Raw genomic sequence first — 17,369 nt, forward strand, 5'->3', positions numbered from 1 at the left:
TAGAGCCAGATGCTCGAAAAACGAAATTCATTTCATTGCTGTACCAAATCGGTGATGTTTGGAAAGGTTGTGTAACAAGGAGTCAATAAGGACAAAGTATAGTTTACACATTATATTTATTATATAGACAAATGATGCAAAGTAAAAAGAAAAGTAAAAAACTTATTTAAGACTGAATTTGATTTTACAATCACCTAACGAACGCATCACATATAAAAATGAACGATAATAACAGTACACAATGAATGAAGAATCTTCAACAATATTGTCATTCCATGTGATTTCAATTATTTTGGAACTATGAGACCTTTGAAAATATCAAAAGTGTTACCGTCCGAATGTACACTGAATATATCCCCGTCCTCGTCGCGGACGCGTAAATATCCGTGTTCATCGATACCTAGAATTTTAACTTTTTTCGACGTACCTGATGATGATAATATTGTCACGTTCTCGTCACTACAAAAACATAAGATAGATCGTAACATTGTGCAACATATTCAGTGAAAAATTTAAAGATAGCTTAACACTAAACCTACCGCGACCGGTCAAATGACCGTTTTTAAAATTTCGTTTAAAATTTCTGACACACAATATTATTTTAGCGCCATTTAACTTCACGACTTTTATTATAGTATAAGTAAAAGTTTACATGCGTGCAGTTCCGAAACTACTAGTGTTTGATTAATAATTGATCCACTGTTGGCAGCGGTGAAGCTTCCCCTTTAAAATGGTTTTTGGTTTTTGTCGATCCGACTTTCCGTTTCGGAGATATCGTAATGTATGTAAAAGGTAATTTTTTTAATCTCGCTGTCTCTGTCTTCGTCTAGCGGAGTCGGACTTCCTTGTCTTTTGCGTGGCGCTACCCCGCGTACGTGACTGCCGTGACCCAGTTTCGGCGGGGTAGTATTTCCAAGAATTTACTACGCACTGTTTACTATTGTCGCGCGCGCGTATCAATGAACTCGCGCGCGCACAACGAAACGTAAACAAACCCTATCTCCGAAACTAGCCACCTCATCGACTTGAAATTAAAATCGCTATATCTCCGGAACTAATAAAGCTATCGACTTGTTCGAACGCTCGTTTTAAAGGGCATCTCATCCTCTATCCAATGACTATACCAGCTACTATAATTTTTGCTATCTCCTATGTTTATTTTCACATTTACTTTGACGCTACATACCCAAAGAAGTTTCAGCAATTCCTACTGATCGTACGACTGGTGTGCGATAAAACTGGACCATAAATTGTTTATTTAATTGAAAATGAATTTAAATACAGGATGTTTGCGTAATTACTGGGCAGCACTTTTTCTTAAATAGTTGTTTTCTCTATAACTAACTACGGTATCGACTTGGTACAAAATTCGTTTCCAAGGTCGTTTTATCTTCTATCCGAAGAAAATTAAAAAACTTTTTAATATAAATAAGAAGGATATCGTTACGAATAAGCATCAAAACACAACTTTCTATACGTATAAAGCAAAAATTAGAAGTACGTTGCCTCGTAAAATAGAAAAAGAAAGCCATTTGACCGGTCGTGGTAGGAATAAGTATACACGAAGTGCCCGTAGGTTTAGTGTTAAAAGACGATACAAAATACCAGAAATAAATAGAAAAATTGCAAACACTTACGAGTGCATCCAATACGTATAATAAGCATCCAAGAAAATATCTTTACGTCCACTTTGCATAATATTTAACCATCTCTCAATCTCATTAAATACAATGGCAAAATATTGTTCGTACGAGATTATTTTCAACTCTTTATGATAAACTTTATTAAACATTTTAATTATGTCGTTAATACAACACGTAGGCTCCTCGTTGAATAAATTTATTCCAACTCCTGCAAGTGCAAACAATTACCCAAAATATTCTATTTGAAAATTCGGGATTATTTAGACATTCAAAGGAATATGGGCATTATTACTCAAATACTTTGTATAAAGAATTATTGCACCGAAGCATGGGGATTAAAAACTCTTGATCCAAAGATCATAATCATTCTTCTACCTTCGAAAGATTTAGACTGAGAACGACCAATTTTTTTCGAGTCATAGAAAATGAAGTACTCAACAACTCTTCTTGACTTTAAGTGTGTTAGATTGTAAGAACGTTTTCTTTACAGTACTTATACACAAAGAAGATATGTAAACTACATTTTATGATGAAACAATTATTTGATGGTATTATCATATGACGGATTATAGTACTTACCAACATTACATATATTAATATCTGACATTATTTGGGTGGATATCACTACTCCACCAATTTTAATTTTATCACCGGCATAAATATCATTAGGCCATTTTAATCTGAGATCAATATCCTATTAGTGAAAATAGTGATTATTTACATTAGTTTCTACATTATAAAATATCATACTTTTATACATTCTAAAAAATTATTCAACAAAGGACTCAAAAATATTTGGTATTCAAAATAAAGAAAAAAAATATTATATCTGCACTAATAATCAGGTCATTTTCTTAAAAATTATTCAAATAGCATAACATACAGTATTACTATGTTTTTTGCATTTCAGCTCGACATAAAAGTCGCTACTTGCCTATTACTACAACAGTGTATATAATAGTGTTTAACTGAATTCTACGCGGTTAAACAATTAAAAGTATGCACCACAAAAATAAAATTTAAATTGAGTGGCGTTAACAAATGTCTTAAGAAAAAATATTAATAAAAAAAAAACCTACGGAATACTACAACAGGATGCATATAAGAATATAGTATAGTAATGATAAACCTCATATCCAGGTAGAGATTTAATGGCAGATATAATCGCAACAGGAACCAAATTTTGCAAAATCGAGATACACTTTCCAAGTATCGTATTCGTCGGCACGTGAATTTGTAAACTAAACATCGCACATCCCTTTGGACTGAGCCATTTGTTCTTACTTCGCCCTTAAAAGTAATACATACCATGTTTATTACAACTGGTATAGCATAATGTGTTTAAATATAAAACATAAAATCATTACTGTTTTATATTTTAAAATTTTGAAGTTTTATCATACGAATTTGATTATTTAAACCAGTTGTATTAAAATACAAGATTAACTCTGACCAACCAACCCACTCATAGGTAATATTAATCTCGAAGATCAATAATAAAATATAACTGTACGTGTAGAAACATGGCTCAACTATTGATTTTGAGCTTCGAGGATTCAACTTCATTAGAAAAGACAGGGTAAATTGTCCAGGCGGAGGAATTATCATCCTAATTAAAAGATCTCAATTTAACTGAAATACTGGCTATTCAGATTTCAGCAACAAAATTTTTTTCATTTAAAGAATATAATAACGCATTAGTATAGGCTGAAAGCGTGGAAATATTTACATACCTCGACCTTGAGTTTGTTGTCGAGCAATAACAGCCAAACCATGCTGCAATTGGTATCCATTTAAGATGTCCATCGTTGATGTCATTACATCCGCATATATCACTAAACGGCCGAATTGCTTCGAAGTCAAGTTCTGTGGCAAACAAAATAAAGGCAAGTTAGCAAATGAAAAAAAAAACGAATGTTTTTAATTTGTATTTGAAATTAAAATTCTTAACGAGAAGATAATTGGTGACAATAGAAGTTCACATTCTCACTAAACGTTGTCGCTGATGCAACTTTGAATAAATATTACCTCGAAATACTCGATCGTCGAAAAATTATCGGGACACTGATGTAGCATTATTGGAAGCAACGTAGCGGAGGCTGAACGTGCAGTTGCACTACTTCGACAGAATTGTATTTCTATATTTGGAAGCTTTAAAATATCGTTCGATTGCATAACATCTTTTAATTTTTCTAACATTTCCTGCTTCAACTGCGAACAAATTAATGGAATAGAATATATGAAAAGCAGTAACTACCAATGAGTTATTTATTTTGGAACATTTAATTGCGTGAATTAAATATATTTTACGTATTATTGTTTCTTTTTTTTTTTTATAATCAATCGATATTTTTCTTACTTCGTGATGCCCCAAGAAGAAAGCTGGCGTATAAGTTATAGGTGTTCGCGAAGTATGCTGAATTTCTATACCGAGATGAACATTTAATAAATCATTAAGTATCTCTATTCTGGCAGCGTTGCTTTCTTTCAGAGCTTTAAATTTACTCTCCTCGAGTTCGTACTGCATCGGGTCCACTTCCAGGTGTATTTGGGAGAAAACAATTTTACCGCCATTTTCCGTAAGGCTCGCGAGCAAAATGCTCGGCGTGTGCCATGTTTCTTCCGTCCCTAACACTTTCACGTTAAACGAATGCGAATTTCCCCTTTTATCTTTCACGTTCGCTGACGTCGGGGGAGGGAGACTAGATACTCTAAACAAAATTTCGTTTGAAACGTCTCCAATCTACGCAACTTCGCTTAATTGTAACACTTAAATATAATTGTAAATATATACTTAAATATATTTAGAATTATCTATTTTTCTATCTTGAACGAAACCTGTTTACAAGCGTTGTTAATGCAAAGTTATGTAGCCAATAAATATCTTACTTTACGTCTTCGTGATCCTGAGAGAATCTCGTTCTTATAGGAGACGCTTGATAACAGAAGATATGATGCATCATGCGTACGTGTTTCCATTTTCCATATGAGAAATGAACGAGCTCGTTCTCGCGTACTTCCGCGGTTTTAAACGACGGAAGTAAAATGTGAAGTACGTCGGAACATAAAGCGAGAAGTTTACCACCGTGAAGAATATATTCAACTATTTGATTTCCAACCTCATTACCGACATTTCCACAGACTACAACCAAAGCTGCTTGTTCTATCCACGAGCCATTACGTGCCTCTTCTAAGGATAATGCATAAATGGCATATCTGTTTACAAGAAAAAATACGCTGAACAACATTAAAGATGAGACACTATATTTGACACTTGATTAATTTAAATTATTTATATTAACGAGCAGCGGTTTCTTAAACTACCACATTAAAAATTCTTTCTCACACACGAATAAAGTTACAGATACATACTTGTTTATATACAGGGTGTTCGGCCACTCAAGGGAAATATTTTAATGGGAGATTCTAGAGGCCAAAACAAGACGAAAATCAAGAATACTAATTTGTTGATTGAGGCTTCGTTAAAAAGTAACCTATGAAATGCATTTGTCTGGGGCTTTTGAGCTCCATTAATATACATTGTTCGAATTTTGAATCATTAAAATCCTTCAATCCGTCCAGAAGTTATGATTGTTTAAACATACGCATGAAATTTCAGCAAGGAATTTTTTTCTCGAAAATGGTTCGGATTTCGGGGGTATGTCTATTCACCAAAAATGATTGTAATTGACCCCTGTAACTAAATATAATTTTTTTAGAACGATTTGAAATTTTTTTTTTCGTCGAAAAATTTCAGCACCTGTCGACTTTTCTTAAAAATTCGTTTTTGATTTTTAGTAATTTTGTTTGACGCCTCACAGAAAAGTTGTCTAATACTTTTTCGTAGGTATCCATGAGCACTACTTCAGAAAATAATTTCGTTGAAATATATTCACTATTGTGGGAGTTATGGCCGTTTGAAAATTAAGCCATTTTTATGGGGTTTTTCTCACTTTACGGGATCAAGGAACAACATTTCGATTATTTTTGGAATTTCCACATATTCTCCAACAAAATACGCGTAGTTTGTCTTTTCAAACATTGAAATCCTCCAATCCGTTCGGGAGTTATGATGTTTCAAAAATTTGCATGAAATTTCAAGGAACCATTTCATACCACAGAATATATTTTCAGCAAGAAATTTTTTTCTCGAAAATGAGTAGGATTTCAGGGGTATATATATTGACCAAAAATGATTATAATTGACCCCTGTAACCAAAAATAATTTTTTTAGAACGATTTAAAATTTTTTAATTTCGCCGAAAAATTTCAGCATCTACTCGAATTTTTTTCTCGAAGATGCGTAGGATTTTGGATGTATATTTGTTCACCAAAAATGATTGCAATTTCCCCCCACAACGGAAAATAATTTTTCCAGAATGATTTGAAATTTTTTAATTTAATTTTTTTAGGAATTTTGTAACGAAACTTCAATCAAGAAATTGATATGCTTGATTTTCGTCTTATTTTAGCCTTTAAAATCTCGCATTAAAATTTTTCCCAGAGATGACTGAACACCCTGTATAAATACAATTCAAATTTTAAAAAAACATTTAAAATTTTTTTGACAGGAAATACAGAAAATTAACGTACTTATCTGTGCCGAGAGACTTCTCCAATACGTCCTTCACGTTATTAAGTGCAATACTACTATCTGCAAATATTAAAACATTTGGTGGTTTTAAAATTTTAGCCGATAATTTTGCTGTCACTTCCTCCATGGATTTTCTATAAAATAAAAACATCGACGGAATAATAATTCTGACCTAACAGGAACCAACACGATAAGCTTCACATTTCAAAAGCTTTAACAATTTAGTTATGTAACAATATGTAGTGTAGGACGTAAGAGACAAGGTTCACTCAATGACTGAGGTAACCCTTTACGACTATAACTTATTTTATTTTACCCACGTATAACAGTATGTGTACGACTCAGCCCTAAACAACACCACCCCTATTTTTTACTGCAGCAAATAAAATAAATAAATTTAAGAAAAATTTATTTTAAACGTTTTTAAATTCACGTAAATCCAACTTCTTTTAATGATAGACCAGATGGTTACAATATTAATGTGATTCTTTTAAAAAGAAAAATTTCGACGATAGTAGTTTGATTTATGGGGAGGGGGGCATTTTGCATAAATGACATACTGAAACTGAGTTTTCCATCAAAACGAATAGCGCAGAATGCATCAGCATATTACAAAACAATTTATTAACAAAAACAATACTGTGAAATGGAGACGTTCCAACAAGACAACACGGCCATACACGCGATGGTTTCGATCAAACCGGATTAATGTTATCAAATGGTTGGCGCGTTTTCCTGACCAAAATCCTATGGAAAACGTCTGGAGTATAATTGTAAAGGTTTATAAAAAAAATCGAGAATTTCAAAACGATGTAGGGTTAAAAAAAGCGATAATTTTGGCAAGCGAATTCGCAAGAAGATCTTTCAAAGCCTCATCGATAGCATGCCAAATCGCATTTTTCAGGTCGTAATAAAGAAAGGTGGGCCTAAAAATTATTACCACTAACTATTAGCGATTGTTATACATTTACTTAACCTATTTCTACAGTACTTACTTGAAATTACTTTTGGATGGTATCGCTTTACTATCCTTTGTACTGTAATAAGTTATTTGGTCAAAAGACTTGCTGGAACTCTCGGTATCGACACAAGATGCTTGTATAATCTCTTTAATGTCAGATGTTAATAAGTTGTCGAGCAGATCTACTGATTTATTCTCGGAATGTGATATATCTTGAAATTGAACGTTATCATTAGACTCGTGTTACGTTTGATACCAGCTGATTCTCTGGTTGTGGAACGCTTATGGAAGTTGATGTAGAAACACGGATTTGTACCTTCGGTTTCGGATGTTAATAAGTTGTCGAGCCGATCTACTGATTTATTCTCGGAATGTGATATATCTTGAAATTGAATGTTATCATTAGCAGAGACTTGTGTTACGTTTGGTACCGTCTGACTCTCTTGTTGTGGAATGCTTATAGAAGTTGGTGTAGAAACACGGCTTGTATCTTCGCTTTCTAAAATAAATATTTATTTTCGTTCAGTTTCGAGGCGTACAAAAATAATGTTCGTAATAAAATAATGAACCAAAGTGTATTACTATAAAAAAAATATTGCAACTCGGTGAAAATCTCATTCAAGAACTGAAAGTAAGCTTAGATTTAAATAGATGATTCCTACAGTTTTACCTAGTATTTCGTTTGATGCTACACGATATATACATTCAACTTCTTTGTCTGTTACGCAATTTTCTGGATATACTACTATGCCTGGAAATTCCTCGACTTCTAACGATTTACGTTGCTCTGATGCTATCTTGGCAGTGTTACTTAGTGCTCTTAGTTTTTCTATATGTATCTCCCATTCTGCTGTATCTAGTTTTTATTAAATCAAACAAAAATTATAATTACATATTACATTTTATAATTTTATTTCTCGCATAGCACGAACCACATAGCTAAATCACCTTGATTACTTCTAGTGCTACCAATTCAAATTTCTTCGATACAAAATAATTTAGCTAAGAATTACCTAAATACCGATTATAATACCTCGAAACGTGCAGATTTTATACCTAATGGATTCTTCACTCTAAACTTTCTGAATGAATGATTAAAAATTTATTTAGAAAAATACATAAATCGTGAATCTTGTATGGAAAAAATGATTTCGTAAAATCACTTTTCCTCCTAATATCTTTATATGTACTAACACTTGAGCAAACCGAAGGAGATCGTCAACTATTTAGTTCTATTATTATCCTAATACTATTAAACAAACACTAGCGATATATTTATTTATATTTATAATCTTATTGGCCACGAAAAACCAAACATTTCTTACATTTAACATTTTTTTCTACCTTCATTAGTTTCCGAGATACTTAGGGAAATGTGTTTCCCACCTTTGGGGGTGGAAAACACCCCCTAAACATGAACATCAGCAGTTGAAAAAATACGTATCTAATGTTTTTCAATGCTGTATCAGTATTCCAAATTTTAACAATTGGATGATGTCTTTTATAAAAATTATATTTAAATTCTATAATGTGCTTGGATATTTATATTAACTAAGATTAGAGTAGTATGCATGGGAGTATGAGAGAGCGCCATCTAGTGAGTAGATGTGAGCAACGCTCCTCAGAGCGGCCTGTAAAACAAGTGAGTGTAAAACACAAGGTGTGTGAAAAGCAATCAGGAGTTATCTAAATTTTCCCTAATCCATCTGTAAATAATAAAGGCACGATATAACATGGCACAGTGGGTAGTGTGCGAAGAGAAATATATTTAAGAAGAATTTTTGTCAAGAAGATCTACAAAAGAATTGGCAAATTGGCGAATAAAACCAAAGAAGAAAAACGGACAAGCAAGAAAGAATAAACAAGAAGAGAAAAATAACGAATAATATTGCTGGAATAAAAGAAGAAGTCTAGCGCTTCCAATTGGCACGCATAACCTGAAAGTCGAAAGCGAAAAACACGTGGAAACCGCCAACGAAGAAAATGATGGAAAAATTAGCCCTAGGAATCGGTATTGTGTATAGGAACGTTCTTAAATATATTTTAATAATATAATTGGTCCACGTTTTCTCACCTGGTCTCCCAAGAACGCAAGCAAAGTGAACGATGAAAAGTGGATCACCTACGATAACAAAAGCGTAAACGATCGTGGAGTCACAGCAATAAATCACCACCACAAACAATAACAAAACCAGACCTTCACCCAAGAAAAATTATGGCACCAATTTGGTGGGTTATAATGGTGTACTGTTTTATGAATCACTCCTAAACAATAGAATTGTTAATTCCACGACAACACCAAACTCCATACTTTGCTTAAAACAAAGCAAAAGTCTTACAAGTTAGGCTAGGATATCCACCATACTTCTCAAACATTGCCCGACAGCGTTTCATTTGTTTCGTTCAATCGCCAAATGGAAAGAAATTGCGGAAGTGTTCGATCGAACAAAGCGTAATAATAATAATAATAATAATATATCAAACGTTTTGTATCCTCGCGAAACAGAGCGTTTTAGTTATGTTCTATAGAACAATAAATTTTCCATTTTAATCGTTGACACTATTGGACATTATATTTGTATTTGCCGCCGTGCGAATGTGCTGACACCTAGCGGCTCCTTGTTTTATTATGTGTGTTGTGTCGCGTCGTCACTCGTATAGGCCTGTAGCTTTTAGTAAAAATGGTTAGCCACGTGTTTGTAAAATAAGAAAGCGTTACATAGATTGTTACTAAGTTCAGAAACAGTTAATTAACAATATAAAATAATAAAAGAGACTGAGTTTATTTACAGAAACATCCCGATTTGACTAATGAGAAGTGTCCTACTTGAAGTGTGGGTCATGGCCCATTGATGGTAGTAAAATGACACTGACTATGCAAATCCTCCCCTTCTCCAATCTATAAAAATTTCAGAAGCCCTACTATAAACAACTATTTTTGTGCATTACACTGTACCTACAAAACTAATTTTCATTTTTTACTATAACTCTCAAAAAACATTTTTATAAAGAATTTCTGTAAATTTTAAACTTACTGAAATGGAAAATTCAGTTAAAAAACTAAAAATTAGATACTAATGTAAAATAAAGTAGCAACCAAACTACACATATACACATCTAATCTGTTTTGCGATCTTACTTTTAATTGATGGTGAATTCAACAGGTCGTTGTTATAAAGACAAGGCTTTCCTGATATCAGGACAGCTGAAATCACAAAAAACTACTTTAATCCGACAATTTCGATTAACAAAATTTAATTCCATACTTACTTTCTATACGTTTCAGCAACAAGCCATTATTAATATAACATTGACCTTCCATCGATGCGATTAAAAATTTTGCGACCGTATCTAAATCTGTCTCTATAATTAAATCGATACTTTTATTAGCCGTCCAAGTAATAATTAAACCATAATCTTCAACCTAGAAGATACAATGTATGCAAATTATGAAAATATCGTTGTACACTACAAGTCTTACTTAACATTATTAATTAAAATTAAATGGCTGTTTCGTCAATAACAATAGTGCACTATAAGTTTTCGAACTTTCTACATATTATTGCAGCCTTTCTGTAATACTCCCACTGACGGCCAAACAAAACTTTTAATTGGAGTAACATTACAAACTCGAACATATAATAATGTCTGTAGAAGCATTGTTTATTGAATTGCAAGTAATATTTCGCCTATCCCAATAGAAAAATGAAAAAAAAAATGAAATTTTTCATGAATATGTATATGAAAATTATGACTAACAAAATGACCATCGATTTGCGGATCGAAAATTGCACCATATTTGATCTAAGGCATATCTGAACCTCGGTGAAGAAACCAGGCGGCCATTTGTTAAATTTAGAACTAAAGCCACGCAAAAATCATATTCTTAATGCAAACAATTATTATAACATAAACAAATACTACCTTTGTAGCTTTTGCTGCGGCAGTGGGTTTGTAGCTCTGAAGATCAGCTTCAACAAGAATATAAAGTTTGTACTCTGATTGAAATAAAGTTTCACTACAATTATTTGTATACAAGGGGAAAACTGTTCTGCCATACTGATAAGTCAACCAACTTGAGATGTCAACCTGTTGCTGGCAAAACAGTAATAAATTAAAATGTCAATCGGCAATACTAAACTCGAGCTACTATAATTTTCTTATACTATTATTGCTTAATGCATACTTGTGGATATATAGTGCACAATCTCATGTCACCATGATACCATAACAATTCGTCGAGTTTAGCATCACTTTTGTTTGAACACAGACAAGAAGTCATAAACTCGTCATTTTCACACTCATCCGTGGCGCACTTTGATTCTTAAAATAAGAAATAGAGATTTCATTATACCCTTCGTACAGAAATACTTCTAAATATCCTCCAAAACATACAAATGTTAAATATGCACGTGCATTATTACTAAACTGAAAAGCAAGTGTTTAGGACTGCCACCCATCTGGTTTTCATAAAATCTCCAATTTTAGTTACCTATTTTCCAGCCTTCGATTTATTATAACAGAAAGTCGATTTTGAAAGTAATTTTAACATCTAGATTTGTTAATGAATGTATCCAATGCCATTTTTAGTGTTGTTACTTTGCAAATGTACGTTCGGTTAAAAAAAAAATGTTGTATTAATGAATTTTAGAAACTTTTCGAACTTACAATCGAAATCCCAAAATACTAACCGCATACTCTCTGGATACTGTAATGTATAAAGGTGGCAGCTCTATAAATATAATAAAAAATTACTTATAAATAAAATTATATGCGTATTAATAATAAATGTAACTACAAATATAACATTAAGTTCGATAATAAACAGGAAAACGAAATACAAAATCAAATACAAGACAATACATAACAAATAATGTTACTCGTACAACGTAATGAAATAAGATATTTATTGCAGGTAATAATAATAATATTTACTTAAAACAGAGAAAGTAAATGTTCTATTACACCTACTTATTAATTGCTAGAAATATATGTATAGTAAAAATATTGATTGTATAACAAACTCACATCATAATTCTATTTTTAAACACTTCTTATCGCTCGTTACCATAACGTCACTATACATATGCAAAATGTTGACTATAAAACAAATTTACTAACTCAATAATAATACAAATAATACTTGTATATTACATTTATTTCGTGTGTTTGTACGTGTTCATAAATATAATAATAAACCAATGCCTGTGTAAGTAAGAAGAACTATAACATAACTAAATATAAACATGGAATAACAAAATTAGTCCACCCTGTACCAAGAAGATTACAAGCAGTTTTGCACGCAAAAAGGGGGACTGACGAAATATTAATATGGAACCCATTCGTATTTGCCGCCCAAGCGTTATGAGGGAGCTGCGGTCAGTAGCGACAGTAAAACAGACGAGGAGGAACAAAGGTGACCAAACGAAAGAGACGCAACGCGAAACATGTGTTATGTTATATTTGTTTGCAACAACCACACCGTCGACAAGAAGTAACTTTAGAAATCGTTTGGATACTCTGCCAAAGCCAGTTAAAGAAGATTTTCTTTATATTTATAAAAAAAAGGTATCAAGTTGTACTTCCATTGGAACCATTTGCGACCGAAATTCTACAGCACTCATTAGAGGATATTGGTCAAACGATTTGCCTCCTGTCATTACAATTATGGAGACCATGTTTGATTTCCATCGAAGGAACGTCTGAAAGAAAATTACTTTCGAAGAGGTATATGGGAAGACGAAAAGCGGGCTGAGAGTGGTAGAAGGAGCAGGGGAGGATGCTGGGATCATTTGTAAAGCTACAATTTCGGAAATGAATTCAGTCAAATCGATGAAACAAAGATCGGTTGTATCAACCACATATAGATTCGATTTTTCGAATGTCATATAGATTGAATTTGAGGAAAAGAAGAGAAACATTTAAGAGGAACTTCGAGAAGACATAGGACCACTAGTTGCTGTACCAAAATCGCAATGAACCTCGAATGATGGCAATACTACCAGAAAATTCTTCGAACAGTGGGTAGAAAATAAAAACGGAAGAATTTTAAATGTTTACAATCTGCTGAATGATGCATATTATTGGAAAACTTTACCAGAAGATATGAGTGAAACAAACAGTAATTCCTTGCATACATGTTTCAATAATATAAATAACATTAGTGCATTTAAATGATGTACATAACGAAGTATCCCCCCCCCCCCTCCCTCCCTCCCTCCATAAGATAAATATTGTCTTTCTAAGGAAACTCAGGAAAGCAGACACATAGATTTGAAAAATATCAAATGTAAGAAAACATGAAAATACTGTTAAAAAAATAATAACTAATGAAACTATAATGAATAGATTGTTCCTAACGTTTGATTCTTATACATATATCTAAAAGAAACATGAAGATTTAGATTTTCTGTTAAGTGTGATCGGCGCAAAGTTATTAATCCGATGTTCAATTTTCGGCTCTTACTACGCTGGACATCATATCAATTTCCATTTTTTATATACAATTTCTTTACAACTACGACGCTGATTACATTTAAAAATTTGTCAAACGATTTGATCTACTTAAAGCTAACTGTATAGTAATGCAAAACTGCGATAATTTCCGATCTTGTAAGATAATTGAGAAATTCCGCTCAGTGTTCAATATGATAATGTAAATTATATTTGTGTGATGTAGCAATAATACTATAATTACATAACGGTGCAATTAAGTACTAAGAAATTAATTACCGGAAAAATACAAATTATAGTCATTAAGGGAAATTGAAAATAACGCTGAAAATAAAGTTTTGTGTTAGATATAGTATACGTATAAAAATTAAATATTCGTATAACACGCTTCTCTTTTAATTTTTCTAACTCTTAAAATTATTTCCAAGAGTTCAAGTGCAATTACATTAAATTGTATACACTCGACTTAAAGTCTTGATTAATGTAGTTTGAAAAGATATTAAACATATATATAAAATATAATTTGATAAAATAATTAAGTGCAAGTTTAATTTACACATGCGTATTAAAAATTAACGTTAATAAAATTCAAGTTTAAATTATTCCTGTGAAACTTTGATATCTTTACTATGTCATGGAAACCATTTATCAAGTGGACTATTTAAATTAAAAAAAATAAATAATTTTAGTAAATCATTTTGCATAAATATATGATTTTCATTGGATTTTAAAAATTGTATTTTTTAATAAGAATTAGTAATACCGCTGGAGCTTCAATATATCTTAATATATATAATGTTACCTTTACATGAATCTAACAGTGTTTTATTATAAAACATGATTGATGGGTAATGAGTTGTATTCCCTTGAAACAAATTACGTAAATGGGTTTTTAAAAACAGTATCCTTCTGGACTGTATTGAAGTTGCTATCATATATAACAATGTTAAAATCATCTTGGTCAAATTGTATTCCTTTTAATGATTATGGGATGACTTGCACCTGAAACAAAAAATCTACATCATACTTTATATTTATGTTAATTATGAATATGTACAATCAGTAAAATTACAACAATATATATTCAAAATATAGTCAATATACAATATTGGATACATGTATAAGCAGTAATAATGTAATAATTTTTACGGTGAAAATTGTTTAAATAACTCAAAACCACTTCATCAAACGACTTTGAGTTTTAAAGTCAATATATCGTACTTTCATATACCGGTATTTTACCTATATTTACCGATAATTTTTTCGGTTCCTTTAGTTATTAAAAAATTAAATTCAAAAATTTCAAATTGTTCTGGAAAAATTATTTTCGGTTGCGGGGGTCAATTACAATCATTTTTGGTGAATAGACATACCTCCGAAATCCTATCCACTTTCTAGAAAAAAATTCGAGGTGTGAAATTTTTTGACGGATTTCAAACCGTTTTGGAAAAATTATTTTCAGTTGCGGGGGCCAATTACAATCATTTTTGGTGAATAGAGATACCCCCGAAATCCGAACCAATTTCGAGAAAAAAAATTGAGTACGAGTATATTTTTCTCAAATATACGCAATCACAAGTCATAAAAATAATAATCGAATATTCACTTATTTATTAAGTTACAATGTCAGCACTTACTGTAAATTCACGTTCACACCAATTAAATATAATTTATCGGTTGTTGAACTATGTATAAAATATTCATAAACATTTCTTCTATTCCCACCAATTTCTTCTACGTGCACTAACACCAATAAACTATAACTAAACTACGTAATACACACTAAGTTAGTTTTCAATTCCAATGTTGTTTAGTTCCTCCGATTGAATCCGTTCAGTGCTCGATCGTAAGACTGACTGAGTGTTTATATTCCCATGTTTTGTCATCAGCTTCGAGACAAGCCTTAATTTATTTATAGAAATGTGCTTCGAGGTCCAAGGCTTCATACGATGTTATGTAACATCTCAGCGAAAAGAAAGTATATTGTTTTATTTTTGATCATTTAATCGAAATAAAAAAAACCAAAAATTTACCGGTAACCATAGATAAAATACCAGTATTTTCGGTGAAATTGTTGATAATATCTGTCTTCATAGATTTTGTTCATTTTTAAATATATTACGAAACATGATATTTTGAGTAACTAATTATTTCCTTTGAAAAGCTAGTTTTCGAGATATTTGTAAACAACTACTGCTACCACTACATGAAACCTGCCTATACATGTACGACCGTGAGAACGTAAGTATCATCGGATGATCGTCGCTTATCTTCCGCTTTTTTTTTTACAAAGCGTCGCAGTAGCCACAAACATATGTACATACATAATGTACGTTTAGAACGGAGATATAATTTCCATTTCTTTATTAATATCATGGATATTGCAAAATAATAATCAAAGATCAACTTAATTACTCTGAAAATGATTAAAAAGCGGCATATGATTCCATGTATACAGAAAATAAGAAAAGTTTCCATTTACAAAAATAACGCAATTGCAAAATGCAAGTGTATTATTGCATTTATAAAAAAAATATGATAATGAATATGTAGTCTATTTAAAACCATTCATCTTTTTCCTCTAACACTATTTTTATAACTTCAAACAACAAAAAATATGATTTGTTACAGTTGTGTGATGCACCTTTAACGAAGAACACAAATTTTATAATAAAATTCTCCACATTTACTAATCATCCCAACTCATTATTGCAGCAACCAATATAAAATGTAATACCACTTTGGCCTTGTATCTTCAATTTATAAATAACTTCATAAATAAATATGTATATGAAATACAACAAAAAACAATTTACATTTAAGGTCAACTTTATTAAGTAGCATATTTACATACTCAAACAAATATATTCTGTATAACTTAAGGTGATCTTTGTTAGTTCAGAACATTAAAAACAAATATTTTAACATAAATTCCTTTATGAAACATTATTGACATTAATTTGATGATTAAAAACTATTAATTTATTGAAGAAATATGTAAGCCAAAGAACTCTGGTAAAAAAGACACGTGTCTTTGATATTTGCTGACTTTTTAGAAATTACTTTATCGTATCAAGTCCTTTGTTAAATATGAATAAAGATACTAACAAATAAACTGTGTCGCCTCTGTTTTAATTTTTATTTACATGATGTTACCGTTCAATTCCCATAACTGTGTCAATTTTTCAGATATTTTAAAAACATGTTTTCAAAACCTGAAGCTTTAAGGAAATGTAATAAAACGATCAACGTTTTTTATGTTCTAAACTAGAAGATCCCTTTAACATAACAACTCAAGCATTATTCAATTCTGATCCAGTAAGACATTTAACTTAACCTAAAAAACTGTGAATACGTATGCATGTGTGTAAATGTGTGTAAATCTGAGAGAATAGTTTACCAAATGAATTTAAATAACAAATCCAAAAACGATAATACTATAGAAACTTTTTCACGTTACTCTAAACTAATTAATGTTTACTAGATGTTGTTAAGTTATGAACTCTGCTAATGTATAAACGTAATCAAGCTACTAGCAATAGTTCCTTGCAAAAAGAATATAAAATGTCACGTACCTCAAATGCTACTGTTTGTTTATGATGCTAAAAACGAAAACATAGGTTATTAATAACACTCATCTGATATTTCACATCGATAAACTATCACAATTATAATATGAGGATATTACACATGGTTTACTAATTTATTGACGCTACAA

At 31.5% G+C, this 17,369-nt stretch overlaps 1 protein-coding gene across 1 annotated transcript; it reads right to left on the reverse strand.

Moving 5' to 3' along the window:
- Positions 1–287: 287 nt before the first annotated feature.
- Positions 288–17,363, reverse strand: LOC122396269 (biotin--protein ligase). Its single transcript, XM_043394503.1, has 18 exons — positions 17,227–17,363; positions 14,454–14,653; positions 11,385–11,521; positions 11,123–11,293; positions 10,469–10,622; positions 10,338–10,403; positions 7,869–8,054; positions 7,515–7,697; positions 7,233–7,410; positions 6,237–6,371; positions 4,533–4,859; positions 4,003–4,354; positions 3,672–3,854; positions 3,377–3,509; positions 2,773–2,933; positions 2,223–2,337; positions 1,638–1,851; positions 288–459 (listed from the first exon to the last, which is right to left on the reverse strand). Exons 2-18 carry the CDS (start codon positions 14,605–14,607, stop codon positions 288–290), a joined length of 3,021 nt encoding a protein of 1,006 aa, XP_043250438.1. The 5' UTR covers positions 14,608–14,653; positions 17,227–17,363.
- Positions 17,364–17,369: the final 6 nt, after the last annotated feature.

Source organism: Colletes gigas, unplaced genomic scaffold (genome assembly GCF_013123115.1).
Source record: "Colletes gigas isolate AHSC1104 unplaced genomic scaffold, ASM1312311v1 Colletes_gigas_Sc00007, whole genome shotgun sequence".
NCBI lineage: Eukaryota > Metazoa > Arthropoda > Insecta > Hymenoptera > Colletidae > Colletes > Colletes gigas.